At 38.4% G+C, this 18,485-nt stretch overlaps 1 protein-coding gene across 11 annotated transcripts in view; it reads left to right on the forward strand.

Moving 5' to 3' along the window:
* Positions 1-18,485, forward strand: part of prom1a (prominin 1a) — a 90,079-nt gene that overhangs the window by 68,362 nt on the left and 3,232 nt on the right. For 3 of the 11 annotated variants that reach the window (XR_010821730.1, XR_010821733.1, XR_010821732.1), the window contains 15 exons: positions 32-155; positions 1,166-1,269; positions 5,156-5,240; positions 6,047-6,193; positions 7,651-7,722; positions 8,246-8,338; positions 10,141-10,158; positions 10,852-10,905; positions 11,361-11,441; positions 11,541-11,609; positions 11,755-11,844; positions 14,112-14,227; positions 15,348-15,371; positions 15,923-15,991; positions 17,088-17,188. Coding sequence is in view for 4 of the 11 variants with exons in the window: in XM_066719813.1 (XP_066575910.1) it covers positions 32-155; positions 1,166-1,269; positions 5,156-5,240; positions 6,047-6,193; positions 7,651-7,722; positions 8,246-8,338; positions 10,141-10,158; positions 10,852-10,905; positions 11,361-11,441; positions 11,541-11,609; positions 11,755-11,844; positions 14,112-14,227; positions 15,348-15,371; positions 15,923-15,991 (1,146 nt within the window). In the remaining 7 variants the exon portion in view is untranslated. The other 8 variants (XR_010821731.1, XR_010821736.1, XR_010821734.1 and 5 more) reach the window with 6 other exon arrangements.

Raw genomic sequence — 18,485 nt, forward strand, 5'->3', positions numbered from 1 at the left:
GTACACTGTGTGCCTGTTTCATTTCATTCAGTGGTGTGGGGTTCAGTTTCATCTTCTCCTGGTTGCTGATGCTGGTGGTCTGTATCACTTTCACCATTGGGGGAAATCTACAGAAGCTTGTCTGTGAGCCTTTCCAGAGCAGAGAGCTGTTTAAGGCAAGTTGGAAAGGTTGTTACAATTACAAATGAAGATCTAATAAATAATTACTTTTCCTTATTGTAGAAATACACACATTCAAAAAGAAATTTTATTTTCTGTGGAGTTTTAATTGGAAGCACATTCATGATGGAAGATGTCTTGGTGGTGTCTTAGAACCTTCCAGTATGCAAAAGATATTTATAGTTATTAATGTATGGAGGTAAAATGTATATTATACTGTGGGAATATTTATTTATAGCACACTATTGATTAAATTCATTACACTATCTATAAATGTGGTTCAGCAGTCTGTCTTCTAAAGTAACTAATGTTTATTTTTGTGCACACTTGCCATCAATTCTAGCACTGCAAGTATCTAAATACAGGCTGCTTAACTGACTGTCTGAACAGCAATTTATTTAGTGGGACAACCTTAGACAAACAGATAATTAGTAATGTAATTCACACCATCACTGGCAGCTATATGGAAATGTCTGGGGACACAATAGTGACGCAATAGCAAGAAGTGATATATCATCCTGCTTTCTCAGTTTCTTTACATGACAGATTGCTGATTAATGTGAAAGAATTGTTGTCCTCCTCCTGCTACGTGGAACTGGAATAGAAGCACATGCATGTAGTGTATCACAATATAGTGCAAGTAACAGGCTAGTGCAACTTGAAGGAACCTGCTTATCTCAAAGTTTATCACCTTAAGTTTTCAGCTTCCTGCCATCATAGATTATTTAATCCCTTAAGAGGATGCTAGGAGTTCAGCCCACTGCCACTTATCTTCTTTCTTAAGTCATATTCTTATGGGGGGTAAAAAAGAAAATCGAAACCAGGCCTCGTGCTTGAGAGCTTAGCTTAGTGTGTTCATTTATTTGTAAACAATATGCTTTATACAAAATTGATTTAACATTCAAGCACAGAACAGAAAGGATGTTTTCCCCAATTATGCACTTTAATGATCAATAACTTCCACCCATGCAGCACACTTAATTAAGATTATTCTCATACTTCACAGGTGCTGGACACTCCTTATTTAATCACTCCTTACTGGAAGAACTCCATCCCTGGCTTTCTGTATCAGAACTCTGAGATAGATCTCACCATTGAGAAAGTTTACAGGTAAATGCCAAGGACCTGACGTACTGTTCCAATGAGCATACACACTGTAATGTTTTTGTTTGTTTTTATGACATTTACTTCTTCGGTAAATACTGCATGGGTTGTATCCACAAATTAGGGCAAGGTTTTAGTTTCTTGAAATATTTCTCAAGTTCTGTTTTCAATGTGAAAGTTTCTGGATGACTATTTAATAACATGAAGCAGATCTCTGAAAGACACATGCTTATTGAATGCCCTTCAAACCAGGTCCTGCTTTTGCAAATACTAATGATACATAGACCTCTTTTTGAAACCCTATATACTGTGTATGAACATGAGGCAGAAGGCTTGGTTTCACAAAAGAAGGTAAAACATTTGTCTGTTGTTCTTCTAAAAAATTGTGATAATTGTTTTGACTAATTCCTAATTCAAATAAGCCTTCTCTTTTCTTATGTTTGGTGTGTCAATTCTGTACTTTATTTCCCTACCCTTCTTATGTTCTACAGTACTTCCTAGTACACATTACTACAACCTGCAATATTTAGATCTTTTTCTTCACACGTTATAACCTTTCAATCATTATAGTGACTGCCCTCTCCCATTACACTTGCAACTCCTTGCAGGTCACAGTCACTTCAGGAATCTTGTAAGACCCATTCACACTGAAATGCCAGAAAATTGCAGGCAACGTTTGCCTGCTTTTTTTTCCTGTTGCACCCCATTCATACTGGCTTTGAATGCCAGAAATCGCCGGCAAGAGCGCTGTAGCCATGGGAATGAAACGCTACAGAAGCCTGTGGATTTGGGAGAGGAGAGACGGACCCATATTCTGGACGTGTTTGTAAAAGATTGATTATTTCCCCATTTTGCCAGTTTCCTTCATTGTGTTTACTCGGCTACTGGTTCTAACCAGGGCGCCAGTTCAGTTCGGACTCACTAGCAAGAACTAGTCAGGAGGGAAAGGCAACAAAGCTACAGACCGGCAGAGGGCGAAAACATCTCTCCACTGACCAGGATGACCACCAACTCATTCGAATGTCACTCAACAACCATAGGATGACATCAAGTGACCTACAAGAAGAATGGCAAACGCCAGCTGGGGTGAAGTGCACGGCGAGGACGGTTCAAAACAGGCTCCTAGGGGCAGGGCTGAAGTCATGCAAAGCTAGAAAAAAGCCCTTCATCAATGAGAAGCAAAGAAGAGCCAGGCTGAGGTTTGCAAAAAGCCATAAGGATTGCACCGTAGTGGACTGGAGTAAGGTCATCTTCTCTCATGAGTCCAGAGTTCAGCATTGCCTAATACCTGGTCATCTAATGGTTAGACAGATACCTGTAGAGGCCTACAAGCCACAGTGTCTGGCACCCACTGTGAAATTTGGTGGAGGATTGGTGATGATCGGGGGGTGCTTCAGCAAGGTTGGAATCGGGCAGATTTGTCTTTGTGAAGGACGCGTGACTCAAGCCACATACAAGGTTGTCCTGGAAGAAAACTTGCTTCTTCTGCTCTGACAGTATTCCCCAACTATGAGGATTGTTTTTTTCCAGCAGGACAATGCTCCATGGCACACAGCCAGGTCAATCAAGGTATGGATGGAGGACACCAGATCAAGATCCTGTCATGGCCAGCCCAATCTCCAGACCTGAACCCCATTGAAAACCTCTGGAATGTGATCAAGAGGAAGATGGATGGTCACAAGCCATCAAACAAAGCCGAGCTGCTTGAATTTTTGCACCAGGATTAGCATAAAGTCACCCAACATCAATGTGAAAGACTGGTGGAGAGTTCTTTTTCAAAGGTGGCTTTGTGTTGCAGTCGCCAAAAATGCACCCCTATTCTGATTGGTTACGTCAGTTAGCTGAGCACTGCATTGACCATGCAAGGATGTGACGTGTCATTTGCCGGCAACAAAATGCCCCCAAATTGCCGGCAATTGTTTCAGTGTGAATGGGGTTTTAACATTCACAGTTCAAACTGTGCAGTGGTATACTTTGGCCACTAGACTGAAAGTCTTACTCTTGTGTGTGTTACAATGTGGAGGAAGTAGGTTTGAATATAAATGGTAGAGATGGAATAATACTTAAGCAACAAAATTATTTGAATTATCATTCTACGTATTCAATAAAATCTCCATCTTGCTCCACCAGATGGCAGGACCAGAGGTGTATAACTAAGCAGAAGTGTATGCAGTTATAATGAACTACAATAATACAATAATCTCTTAAATACGGAAGCGTATTGCTGCCACACATAAAAAAAATATATTATATATATATATATATATATATATATATATATATATATATATATATATATATATATATATATATATATATATATATACACTCACCTAAAGGATTATTAGGAACACCTGTTCAATTTCTCATTAATGCAATTATCTAACCAACCAATCACATGGCAGTTGCTTCAATGCATTTAGGGGTGTGGTCCTGGTCAAGACAATCTCCTGAACTCCAAACTGAATGTCTGAATGGGAAAGAAAGGTGATTTAGGCAATTTTGAGCGTGGCATGGTTGTTGGTGCCAGACGGGCCGGTCTGAGTATTTCACAATCTGCTCAGTTACTGGGATTTTCACGCACAACCATTTCTAGGGTTTACAAAGAATGGTGTGAAAAGGGAAAAACATCCAGTATGCGGCAGTCCTGTGGGCGAAAATGCCTTGTTGATGCTAGAGGTCAGAGGAGAATGGGCCGACTGATTCAAGCTGATAGAAGAGCAACTTTGACTGAAATAAGCACTTGTTACAACCGAGGTATGCAGCAAAGCATTTGTGAAGCCACAACACGTACAACCTTGAGGCGGATGGGCTACAACAGCAGAAGACCCCACCGGGTACCACTCATCTCCACTACAAATAGGAAAAAGAGGCTACAATTTGCACAAGCTCACCAAAATTGGACAGTTGAAGACTGGAAAAATGTTGCCTGGTCTGATGAGTCTCGATTTCTGTTGAGACATTCAGATGGTAGAGTCAGAATTTGGCGTAAACAGAATGAGAACATGGATCCATCATGCCTTGTTACCACTGTGCAGGCTGGTGGTGGTGGTGTAATGGTGTGGGGGATGTTTTCTTGGCACACTTTAGGCCCCTTAGTGCCAATCGGGCATCGTTTAAATGCCACGGCCTACCTGAGCATTGTTTCTGACCATGTCCATCCCTTTATGACCACCATGTACCCATCCTCTGATGGCTACTTCCAGCAGGATAATGCACCATGTCACAAAGGTCGAATCATTTCAAATTGGTTTCTTGAACATGACAATGAGTTCACTGTACTAAACTGGCCCCCACAGTCACCAGATCTCAACCCAATAGAGCATCTTTGGGATGTGGTGGAACGGGAGCTTCGTGCCCTGGATGTGCATCCCACAAATCTCCATAAACTGCAAGATGCTATCCTATCAATATGGGCCAACATTTCTAAAGAATGCTTTCAGCACCTTGTTGAATCAATGCCACGTAGAATTAAGGCAGTTCTGAAGGTGAAAGGGGGTCAAACACAGTATTAGTATGGTGTTCCTAATAATCCTTTAGGTGAGTGTATATATATTCACGTTATTATGTGTTAGGGCATTAGAACGTGATAGAGAATTATCCTGTTTTTACGTGTTAGGGAATTATCACGTTATTTTGTGATCGGGAACTGCCACATAGTAACAAACTGAACTTGAATACAGGAGACAAAACAATGATGTCAGACGTATGAAATTACTTTAGGTTGGGATTTAGCCACAGGGAAATGTTATAGTATTTGGCTTATGTACACTATGTCATAATAAACATTAGGATACTCAGCAACATGTTTAATGTGACATAAATTAAAGCTTATGTATATGTTAAAGGTAATGTAAAAAGAATCAATGCCATTTTCTTTATTCATAACTAGCGACTGCAAAAACAAAAAAGGAATTTACACAGCTCTGCAGCTGGACAATATCTTCAACATCAGTGATTTCTTAAACACAAGTATGGTAAGTATTAATGCAACATTTGTTTTCACATTCTGCAAACATTTGACTTATCAGTGCATTGACAAGATGTGTATTAATGTACAGGATTGTGTTGCTTATGCTACTGTACGTATTCATCCTTTTTTAATTATATATCAATAACCTGAATATTCAGTTATGTAGTGAGAAATTGGCATGCATGTGTGGTCTGGAAGATGATTATTTATTGTAAGCCTGAACTGCATGGAAAAAAATAATTTAATTATAACTATCAACATTAATCTGCTTGAATGACAGCTACCCTTCCCCTTGTTCCATCTACTTCAAAGTTTGTGTCTGTAGTTCAACTTCTTAACTAAGAATATGTGAATGGTTATCCTCCAAATATGTATCTTATTAATTAATTTGAACATTCTAATCAAGGTATATTTGTTTAGGTCATATACCTTTATACTTAAAACATTTCCTATACCCATTAGGCCATATACTAAGCTGAAATATGCCTAGAAAAATTTGTTTTGTCCCAGCAATATGGATACAACATATGTTTGCCAATATCGTCACAGATGTTTTTATTTACTGTGAAAATAATTGTATTTTAAGTAGTTGTCAATCAAGATTTAGACAGCAGTTGTTGCCCCTCTGGTGTGTTTTAGGCATCATACATTTGTACAATCATTGATCCAACATGTATAATTAGCAATTCAATACCACATCTTTATTTTGATAGTAATTATGATGACATTACCTACAGGGTTAGTAAACAAATCATGATACACAAACCATAAAGGGACTATATATGTACGTTGTCATTGTGCTTTTTTCAGTACACCAAGGATGTGGTTGACATGTTTGACAAGGTCAATGTGGATCTCAGTGACATAACACTTCTGGATGCTGCAGGAAAGCAGAATCTTCAGAGTTTTACAAATACTGGCATTGGCAACATTGACTACCCAGCTTATTTGGCAGAGGTAAGTTATCTATTTTGTCTGATGTAGACAAGTGACATCCCAATGATGTATTTTGTTTTATTTAACAATACCACAAAGATATCTTGTATAATACAAAAAATCATATCTATCGTAAGACCTACAAAAAATATATATTTAATTCTACACTCACCTAAAGGATTATTAGGAACACCTGTTCAATTTCTCATTAATGCAATTATCTAACCAACCAATCACATGGCAGTTGCTTCAATGCATTTAGGGGTGTGGTCCTGGTCAAGACAATCTCCTGAACTCCAAACTGAATGTCTGAATGGGAAAGAAAGGTGATTTAAGCAATTTTGAGCGTGGCATGGTTGTTGGTGCCAGACGGGCCGGTCTGAGTATTTCACAATCTGCTCAGTTACTGGGATTTTCACGCACAACCATTTCTAGGGTTTACAAAGAATGTGTGAAAAGGGAAAAACATCCAGTATGCGGCAGTCCTGTGGGCGAAAATGTCTTGTTGATGCTAGAGGTCAGAGGAGAATGGGCCGACTGATTCAAGCTGATAGAAGAGCAACTTTGACTGAAATAAGTACTTGTTACAACCGAGGTATGCAGCAAAGCATTTGTGAAGCCACAACACGTACAACCTTGAGGCGGATGGGCTACAACAGCAGAAGACCCCACCGGGTACCACTCATCTCCACTACAAATAGGAAAAAGAGGCTACAATTTGCACAAGCTCACCAAAATTGGACAGTTGAAGACTGGAAAAATGTTGCCTGGCCTGATGAGTCTCGATTTCTGTTGAGACATTCAGATGGTAGAGTCAGAATTTGGCGTAAACAGAATGAGAACATGGATCCATCATGCCTTGTTACCACTGTGCAGGCTGGTGGTGGTGGTGTAATGGTGTGGGGGATGTTTTCTTGGCACACTTTAGGCCCCTTAGTGCCAATCGGGCATCGTTTAAATGCCACGGCCTACCTGAGCATTGTTTCTGACCATGTCCATCCCTTTATGACCACCAGGTACCCATCCTCTGATGGCTACTTCCAGCAGGATAATGCACCATGTCACAAAGGTCGAATCATTTCAAATTGGCTTCTTGAACATGACAATGAGTTCACTGTACTAAACTGGCCCCCACAGTCACCAGATCTCAACCCAATAGAGCATCTTTGGGATGTGGTGGAACGGGAGCTTCGTGCCCTGGATGTGCATCCCACAAATCTCCATCAACTGCAAGATGCTATCCTATCAATATGGGCCAACATTTCTAAAGAATGCTTTCAGCACCTTGTTGAATCAATGCCACGTAGAATTAAGGCAGTTCTGAAGGCGAAAGGGGGTCAAACACAGTATTAGTATGGTGTTCCTAATAATCCTTTAGGTGAGTGTATATGTTCATATAAAAAAATATTTTTCAATATAGATATATTATGCACCATTTTGCATGATACAAATTTAAATATTATTATTATTATTTATAGGTCAACAAAGGTGTAACAAAAGTGGATCTGTTAGCCTTTGCTAATAATTTGGAAGCACAGGCAGACCAGCTGGTAAGTGGAACCCTTTCAAAATAACTGAAGTAGATACTTTAAGAACATGTATAATTTACAATTTGTTTTTCTCCTTTTTATATTTACAATTTTACTGACTTCTAAAGGCAGTTTATTTGACACTTTTAAATCCCAAAATATCAAGCATCCATAGAATAAATATGTTTCCTATTAAAAGCTGTCATTATTTTGTTATTCTGCAATAAGAAAAATGTGAAGCAGACTCTGGAAACATTCTGTGATGGTATATGGTAGGGCCTATTTTTCAGTTCCTAGTAAATGAACAAGCTCCTTATTCATTTATAAATGTTTCAAAAGCAGAAACGGTAGACCTTAAACATTTACTAGAAATAAATTAGGCTTTTAAAGTATTAGCAGTACAGACTGCTAGGTTATGTGCTGCAAATCATTCTCTTGAAAGTCTAGTGGTTGGTTGTTGCATTGGTACAGTGTAGTTTTAAGGAGGAAACATAAGTGACTTGCTGGAATAAGCTGTCCTCTTTGGTTTCTGTACATTTTTCAGCCTCGTGGAGCTCTGGAAAATGCGCTGAAAGGTCATGCCAGCAGCATTCGATTGATCCATAGTCAACAGGTGGTTCCAATGGAGCAGGCAATGGTAAAAAACAATTTCCCTAAAGCGATAGCAAATGGATTCTCAGTGTTTTGGGGATCACTATTGAATATGTCTAGGACAAAAGTGTTCAAGTGCTTATAATCTTATAATCAAATAATTCTTTAAGGATCCACAACAAACCTACACTTATTTTTATAAGACAATAACATGAAGAAATTGCAGTATTGGGATGAAAATTAAGACTCGCTCTGCATTTTAGTTTAACTAAAATAAGACTACTAAAATATGTCAAGACTTACATGTATTTCGATTGGCTATGCTGGTTGGTGCGTGTTTTGTATGGACTGCTCTTTTTGTACATTAAACTCTGAAGTCGTCAATGCCATAACACAACTCAGTTGACCATGATCCTTTGCTATCATCCCTCCCACTACATTAATCAAAATAAAAACACCTGCCACACTTGATGTGTGCCCTAGGAGCATATACTTTAATGAGTGAGTCTTGTAATTTACAATCTCTGATATATTTTGTATGCCTTCCCAGCGTGTCCCACCTCAATTCTTGTTATAAAACAAAATGTCCATATTTGTAGTAATATTTAATTGAATGCAGCACTAATTATGTTGCAGTTAAACTGCTGCACTTAACTTGTTTTCTAAGTATGGCGAATTTAAATCCCCCATGTCGGGAAATGAGTGCTGCACCTACAACATGAGGAAAACATGACATTTTTGGTAACATGTATATACTTAAGGGTTTCTGTCTGATTGTTATTAATGATAGTTCACCTTGTTAACTAGTCAGCTGTTAACAAGCAGAGCATGTTTTGACCTTCTGAGCCATACATAAATGTTAATGTAGCTTTTTGAAAATATTTTGATTGCTCTAGATGCAGAAACAATACACTACTGCTACCAAATGTACTCTTTTGATCTCTAATTGATTAAGTACATTTCAAAGCGTGCACTTAAATATGTACAGTTATGACAAAAATGTGACTAAAATATATGATTTGCTAGACTTGTAAAATGCTGTTTAATGTCAATACTGCCAATTTGTGCCAATTTGAATGAAAGGCAAGACCTGGTGCCATAGTAGCATTACATTTCCTTATACTTATTATACAAGACACAGAAATTGGAGGAAAACAAATGCAAAATAACTTGACAGACGCAGTTAGGAGCAGAAATAAGAACTCAGTTTCACAACAATAGTACCTGAATATCTAATGTACATCTTCTGAGTTTTAATGTTGATTTTATGTATGTCTTCACTCATATTGTCTGTATACCTATCTCTAACTCTCATAACCCTTCCTTACCCATGTTTCCTGTGTAGTTATGGTTTAGTTTACTACATCAGAACTTGGAATAAGTACATTAACTGTTCAGGTACTTTCCTTGTGATATTCAGTTGTAATTCATTAGGAATTCTGCAGCTGTTATTTTACAATATGACCAATAATAAAAATACATTTCAAAATGTTTTTCCCTGCATTATTCCTAGGATATAATTTTGTTGATTTTTTTAATTGTAGCACTCATTTTTTTAAATTTGATTACTGTGTATTCCCATCTACTTTTTGTGATCCACATATGTGTTTTATGCACCAATTTATAAATGTATAACTGTAAATCCTGATGGTGTGTGAAACGTCTTCTCGGTGTGCAGGATCCCCTTTCACATCTTTCGTTTTCAGTCTTTTATAAATGGTTCTGTGGTCACTGGTATTTAACTCGCTTCCTTCCTTTTCTCCTTTGCCGAATTCTTTGTCTTTGCAATGTAAGGCTGTCTTATCTCTCTTTTCCCAACTCTGCTTTTTATCTTAAATGGCTGCCAAGAAATATGTTAGAGCAAGGGTAAGCATATCTCTTTCTTCTTCCTATCTTTATCTCAGTACAAGTTGATAAGAAAGAAAATCCTATTATTTACAAGTTTTAAGAACGAACTGTTTCTCTGCTGCTGTCCCGACTTGCCATGTGCCGTGACTTAAGTGATATGATTCCAGTTCTATTATGATGTTACTTAACGGAATGTACATTACAAATAGAAGAAACCTTAAATTAGGGACTGAGACGCTGCTGGTTCACTTCCACCTCTCTGCACCCCTTCCTAGACTGATGTACCTGTTTAAAAATTAGGCTACCGATAGTTTGCATTCAGCAGAGAAGAATAAGTCTGCTAATGGTATATAGACCTGGAATAACCTCTGCATCCACTCTTCTAGTATTTTGAGAGTGTAATGATATTGCAGTACTTTGTCCTTACTTTACTTTTTTAGATTTCCAGTGGCAGGTATCATTTATTATTACATTGCTTAGCTGACACTCTTATCCAGGGTGACTTACAACTGTTACGATATATCACTATTATTTTTACATACATAAATTACCAATTTTTTCAGCAGTTTTTTACTGGAGCAATCTAGGTAACGTACCTTGCCCAAGGGTACAACAGCAGTGTCCCCCACCTGGGATCGAGCCCTCCTCTCTGAAGACAGGCCTTGCTTGCTACTGTATTGTTAAGAATGATTGAATTTATTTTTTTCACAGAGTACTTTGAATCAGAGCATCCGACTGCTGCAGAGGACTGCGTCTGATCTCCCTGTAAGTTGAGCTGTCAATAATACAGTGTAGCTTTACTTGGACTGAAAGTACAAAACGCCATGATGTACAAAAAAAGCAAACAAGCACATTTGGGTATCAGTATTTAAAGAGATTTATTTACAAGCTTCTTTATTGGGGATACAGTGTACTCTATGAAGGTGTTTGCAGATGACTGCTTTATAGAGCTCTGGAAAAAAATTTGACCACTCCAAGTTCAGAAATCAATGTTAAGTGGTCTCTTAATTTTTTCCAGAGCTGTATAACACATATGGTTATAATGAGGCATTGTGGTACAGTTAAAAGGTTCATATAAAATTGGTGTTAAATGTTTTTGGTTTTTAACAGTCTATGACACCATCTTGCAAATACATTCTGTGTTTTCATTAAGAGTATTCAGGGGAAACCATTCGGATCTGTGTGTTGTTAAATTGCTTTTAAAATTATTTTATTTTCAGAACAAAGTCACCAATGTGATAAGCGCTATAGACGCAGCACAATACCTCATCACCCACAACGCATCCTTTGTGGTGAATCAGGTAATCACAGTGCTTTCAATTGATTAGATTTCTTTAATGCATTTATAAAAACGTCTACTTAAATGTTCACACTCATTCTCATTTCTCCACCTGGTGCAGGAAACTGAGAAATACATGGAGGTTATAGTTGGCTACTTCAAACAATATATAAAATGGGTCCGGGATTCTGTAAGTATTCTACTTTTTGTAATGAATGTCCTAGATCTTAAATTCTCTGTCTGTGTTTATCGTTCAGATCTGATAGTCCTCGCTTCTCTTCCTGTACACCTTCAAAGTGTTCTAATATTGCAGTCATCTTGCTTTATTTTTTCAGATGGCAATGGATGTTGCAGCCTGCCAACCTATCAGCAATTTTGTGGATGTAGCAGAGATGATAGCGTGCACCTTTGTGATCGATTCTGTGGTAAGAAACAAAGATTCCAGTGAAAAAATAATCATTAAACACTCCTTTCTGTGTTCATAAACAACTTCAGTGTTTCCATATTAAGTCAGACAACACACTTAATATCTAACCATATGTGTGCGTATAGGTACACTGTACCTTTTTTTTTTTAAGGGTGAGGGACTAATGTGTAGGAGGGAAGAAAAAGCCTTTTCATAGCTGGAGTTAAATGGTAATAGTTAGGGTATTTTAAAACTTCCCCACCAAGGCCAGAGTACTGGGCCCCCTGACCTTTTAACAGTGAGCTGTGTGTTAGCAGGGTCTTTAAGCAGGCTGCTTCTTATTCACTGGGATTTCACCAATTCTTAAAGGCACTTTGTATAACCAGTTGGGGGCTGGGCACCTGACACGAGCAGAAAGAGGGATGTAAAGAAGATCTCATGCGATGTATACCTCAGATTTGTTATATGGGAGTAATGTTTGCTAGTACAGAAGCTGAAGGTACACTACATGGCCAAAAGTATGTGGATACCTGCTCATTGAAAATCTCATTCCAAAGTCATGGGCATTAATATGGAGTTGATCCCACCTTTGCTGCTATAACAGCCTCCACTCTTCTGGGAAGGTTTTCCACTAGGTGTTGGAACATTGCTATGGAGATTTGATTCCTGTGGTGGTCCCAAAGTCAGACATGCAAGAATAAGGGCAGCAAGGCTTCAAAACCGGACCATTTATTGTCTTCCTAAAGATCCAGAACAAAACCAGTGTAGTCACTGCAACACACTATGTAATCACAAACAGACAGGTGTTAATCTCTACCAGGCTCTCCATTACTAAGGCCCTTGAACCAGCTTTTATACTTTTGGCCCCTTAGACCACCCTCTAGATCCAACCATTAAAAAATAGGAGTAGGAGGAGTTTGGAAGGTCTGTTCTTTCCCAAACACCTTAACAAAGGGATTTCCCAAACGCCTTAACAAAGGGATGGGCCTACTCCATCACACTTCCATTCAGTCACATGCGCATTGGTGAGGTTTAGCAGTTGGCATTTGAATTAATCTCAAAGGTGTTCGTTGGGGTTGAGGTCAGGGCTCTGTGCAGGCCAGTCGAGTTCTTCCAGAACAATCTCGACAAACCATTTTGGTATGGACCTGGCTTTGTGCATGGAGGCATTGTCATGCTGAACAGGCCTTCCCCAGACTGTTGCCACAAAGTTGGAAGTACAAAATTGTCTAGAATGGTATTGTATGCTGTATGCTGTAGCGTTAAGATTTCCCTTCAGTCGAACTAAGGGGCAGAACCATGAAAAACGGCCCCAGACCATTATTCCTCCTGTGTCAAACTTTACAGTTGGCACTATGCATTCAAGCAGGTAGCGTTCTCCTGGCATCCACCAAACCCAGATTAGTCTGTCAGACTGCCAGATGGTGAAGCGTGATTCATCACTCCAGACAATGTATTTCCACTGCTCCACAGTCCAATGGCGGCAAGCTTTACACCACTCCAGCCGCCAATGCTTGGCATTGCGCATGGTGGTCTTAGGCTTGTGTGTGGCTGCTCGGCCATGGAAACCCATTTCATGAAGCTCCTCATGAACAGTTCTTGTGCTGACATTTGGAACTTGGTAGTGGTTGATGCAACTGAGGACAGACTATTTTTACCCGCTACATGCTTCAACTCGGCAGTCCCGTTCTGTGAGTCTGTGGTCTTCCACTTCACGGCTGAGCTGTTGCTGCTCTTAGACGTTTCCACTTCCACAATAACAGCACTTACAGTTGACCGGGGCAGCTCTAGCAGGGCAGAAATTTGACAAACTTGTTGGAAAGGTGGCATCCTATGACGGTTCCATGTTGAAAGTCACTGAGCTCTTCAGTACGGCCCATTGTGCCAATGTTTGTTTATGGAGATTGCATGGCTGAGTGCTTGATTGTATACACCTGTCAGCACTGGGTGTGGCTGAAATAGCTGAATCCACTAATTAGAAGGGGTGTCCATATACTTTCGGCCATATAGTGTGCATAGTTGTACACATTTGGAATACAACAATTTTGCATAGATAACTCTAACCCTACAGTAGTTTTATTTCTTAATTTCCATGTATGCATTGCTTACAATTCCTGTTCATCAGGCATTTAAAGGCTGAAGACACTAGTAGAGTCACGATTACGGCAGCTTTGAAAGCACTTGAAAGCACAACTTAGAAGAGCAGATCTGCATTTCAAATCTTTTAATGACTTTTTTTATTGACATATTTCCATAGTTACTGTAACCATTTTTCTTTGTTTTTAGAACACTTTCTGGTTTGGCCTGGGCTGCTGCACAATATTTCTAATCCCAAGTATAATTATATCAGTGAAGCTAGCCAAATTCTACCGTCGCATGGACACAGAGGATGTATATGATGAGTGAGTATTGTAGATAAGCATCCTTAAATTGTCCCTTTAGAACTTTCTGCAGCTGGAGATTCTTTAAAGCTTCCTTATTATTTTAAAACAGTATGACAGAAATGTGGTGTTTTTCTAATCATGCAGCATACATTTGAGACAGTTTTCATTGGTTGGTTATGTATGCATTCTATGTATAAAGACAAACCTGAAAATAGAAAATCTGTTTATAAAAATTGCAATCAGCTATTTTATTCTGCTCTTTTGAATGTCCCTCATTGTGTTTTATTCTTCTGCTCGTCTATAGTCTATATTGATAATCTGACCAATTATTCACTTGTGCGTTTCCATACCAGATGCACAATATGCACTTTGTCAATTTGAATTGCCTTTCTTTACTGACAGACATTTAGGAAGAGGAAGAAAGCTTGCCTTCCATTCACATTGCATGATATTCTATATTGCATTTCTAAAAGACTGCAATTTAATATGGTGTATCTATTAATCTTCTTCAGCTATGAAGCTGTGGTTCTGACTTCTTATATTACTTGAGCATTAGAAATGTACAACACAATGAAGGTTTTAATGCTGGTTTTATAAATTAATCTCCAGAGTGGCTATGAATAATACAAGGTGCCACACTCATGACTAGTACTTATGTTGATTTTGAAGTCAGAGAACTGCATCTTTCCTCCTTCCCTTCTTATTGCCATCTGTTCCTTCTCTCTGTAGTATCCCTTATAGTAACCTCTCTTTTTTTCTCTTCCTTGCAGTTCCTCTGTCTCAGGGACTTGGCATTTTACTTTGTGATAACCATTTCTACTAGTTCCATCTCAAACATTTATATTTTTTATCTCATTTGCCTCTCTTGGCATCATGTTATGCACTTTGCACTTTAAGGTGGGGTGGGGTCCAAAAAAAAAAGCCCTTTCTTTTCTCCCTTCATTTTCCTTTGCACTTTTCATGCAGTCTGTTTCTTACCTTTCAATTTGAAAAATGAATGCTATAGACCTGTCATTCAGAACTCCATCACAATGTGTCTTGAACAGAAAGTTACTGTTATAATCTAAACAGTGCTGCATAAGCTTTAGTACGGTTCTCGCCATATTTTTTTAATATGTTGCTTCTTTGTATCTTTTAGTGTTGAGACTATACCCATGAAAACGTAAGATTTTTTTCCATTTTCTTTTATCCCCCCCCCCCCCCCCCCATCTTATTTTTCCACTTCTAAAACTGCAGGGCTCTAGAATTCTTGTACATATAAAGGATTACTTTGCACTTAATATTAAATGCTGTAACATTTTTGGTGCTGGGTTGAACATTTGAGTTGAGCTTTTGAATAGTTTTTCAGTTGAGGATTTGGCTATTGATTTTGTGTGCTGTAATTTTCAGGAGTCATAACGAATTGGCTCTTGTTTGAAGCTTACGCCCACTAATTATACTTACATCTAAGAGCAAATGCATATGATATAATTTATGTAAATTGTAGGTCATTTGTAATTTAACATGCTAAAATTTATACTTGGGTTATTTTATATATGTATATATAGATTTGTTTTATTAAATAGCATTTGTATTATTATTGTTATTTTTCCATAACACACATATAGTCACTTTTATTATTGCAGAGTCTTCTCTGTTATGGCCGGCAACAGCATGGCATGTGCTTCATTTATAATTTGTGTTTACATTTTTGTGTGTAATGTTTTGTTGCAGTATGGAAATTGGTAATAATGGTTATCATAATGAACATTTACAAGGTATTCAAAATCCTGTAATGACAAGGTAAAAAAAACAAAAACAAAATACTACCGAAAATCTTTAATCGCATGCTTTTGCACACAGTAGCTAGCTGGGGGGTATTAATTAAGAGTTAAAATGTACTACAAGTTCTTGAAATTGGGTGCATGTTGAAATACAATTGAAACCCGAGGCAAGCATCTGCAATTCAGCTGTGATTTTATTTGTCAGTACACAGTGCCACAGTGTATGGGCATGATCTGCATGCTGTGTAAAATAGTACTAACAGAATGGATTCTGTGCAAAATGCTGGGAGTTTTGCCAAGTATTTAAAGATGTTGCATTCACAGCAATATTTTTATCATCTGTATTTTGGGAAATGGCCGAAAAGAAATAAACTTTTGAGGCATTTTTCACTAACAACCAACATTCATTTTGCATGCACACGTTTAGAATTTTCCATGTAGGTACCATTGTAATATTTCCATCACAGTGTACAGTGTTCAGTGTGTTGATTAAGGGATTTCACAAAATAAATTAAGCATACAAGTTATTAACACTGCCCTGTTCACTGAGAAGTAACCTTCTGCATGAAGTGAGCTGCTTTCATCCGCTAGCCACACTACTCTGCCTGAACACCAGACACTAGAGTGAAATCAGGTGTGAGAGACAAAAGGATAAGAGTGTTCTGATTCGGTACATTGAAACAGCTGTACCTTTGAAAAACCTCTAATCCAATGCTGATTAGCAACATTATAGCTGCAGATTTAGGCTCACCTCCATTCCAGCTGCCACTGCAAAGAGTTTTTCCCCTCTATGGATGCTTTCATTCTCATAATTGTGGCACATGTAATCTGCATGATCCATAACCTATAGCAATTGCAAATTAAGATCGTTTGTAATGTATTTATTTGTACTCAAGCCCATACTAAGCACTCTCTTGCATGACAAATGCTTGCAGCTTTTCTTCCATTATCCTTTGATAGGAAAACCTGAAAAATGACAATCCAATCAATATTCTAAATGAAGCACAATCACTGTTTCTCCTGGCATGAGACTGCACCCTCTCACTATATTTTTCAGTGTCTGTTGTGGAAAGAACCCTGAATAACATTGCCTGCAATTGTTTTCACATTAATAGCATCCCCTCCTATGACACTATGACTAGATTTCCCCGGGCCTCTGCTCCTCCAGGGCACGCAGAGTGGTGAGACTAACCCAGGTTTTACTGGGTCCAACAAGGTACTTCATTACAGAACTCTGTCGTGTCCCTCATCTGTTTGTCAGAACCTGTGTCCTGTTTCACTGTGGGGTTTTTTAAATCCTCCTTCTTCATTTAAATACTAGAAACAAAGACTATGTACCCAAATGCATTGCTCACCTCACCTATTGGTCTTCACAGTTAACCAGTTGCATATTGTGTCCTACATTCCAGTTGACTTAATTTCCCCCCCCTCAAGTAAATATGCTTCCTTTCTCCGTTTTAAACAAATCAAATACAGAAACAAAACAAATTGTTTGGAATTGCCAAGTGCCCTGGCCATTTTAAACAAGCAGCACAATTACAGATAGATATCAGTTCATTCCCAAGTACACTACCGGTCAAAAGTTTTAGAACACTCCCATTTTTCCAGTTTTTATGGACAGTTAAGCAGTTCAAGTCCAGTGAAGAACCTGAAATGTTACAAAGGTAAGCGGAAAACTGTCAGAGGTTTAAAAAAAAAAAAATAGAAAAGTTTCAGTTACCAAAAACTGAAAAATAATGATAAAATAATAATAATTTCAGAGTTATATACTGTTACTACACCCTCTTAAGCATTATTTGGCAGTGTTACGCAGCTCCTGTGCATAGAAGTGACACTGTATTCCTACAATGCACACATCGTTTGAAAGCTTATTCTCTTGGCTACTAGCACGTTTCATTCTCAAACACATCCGATTTACAGTTTCCGTGTCGCCCACTGTCATTCAGAGCTCGGGGGGTAAACGTGCACTATGCTCGGGGGGGGTCTCAGAGGGTCACAGATCGGATTTCTTTGCAAATAGGCTTGTTTTGTTTAGAACAACCTAATGATTAATCCAGTATATATTATTTGATGTTCTATCAAACACAGAGAAGTTCAGATCCAATTATGTAAAATCATTGTGTATTAGTACACTGTAAACAGAGTTGTTCATCTTGACATTTTGAGCTCTCTGCGGGTGTGTGTTGCTTCTACCAAAACGTGGATGGTCTTGTTTTGATGGTTCCAGAATATGTTATAATTGTCAATATTTTCTGAGATTCTGTATTCCTACATCCTACATCCTACGACCAAGTATCCTCTCACACCCCCGTTTCAGAATGGATATCAAACACTTGGCAACTACACAACAGTACATGGGATAAAGAGAAGCACACGGATTTGGTGCCCTTCTAAGGGTACCAGAGGGGTTTGTCAGCTTAAGGGGTTAAATTTTGTTAAATAAGCATGATTTCTTTTTTTTTTCTCCAATTGTTTATTTGTTCTGTGCTTTAATTTCAGAGTACACTGACACA

Source organism: Amia ocellicauda, chromosome 13, assembly GCF_036373705.1.
Source record: "Amia ocellicauda isolate fAmiCal2 chromosome 13, fAmiCal2.hap1, whole genome shotgun sequence".
Classification (NCBI taxonomy): domain Eukaryota; kingdom Metazoa; phylum Chordata; class Actinopteri; order Amiiformes; family Amiidae; genus Amia; species Amia ocellicauda.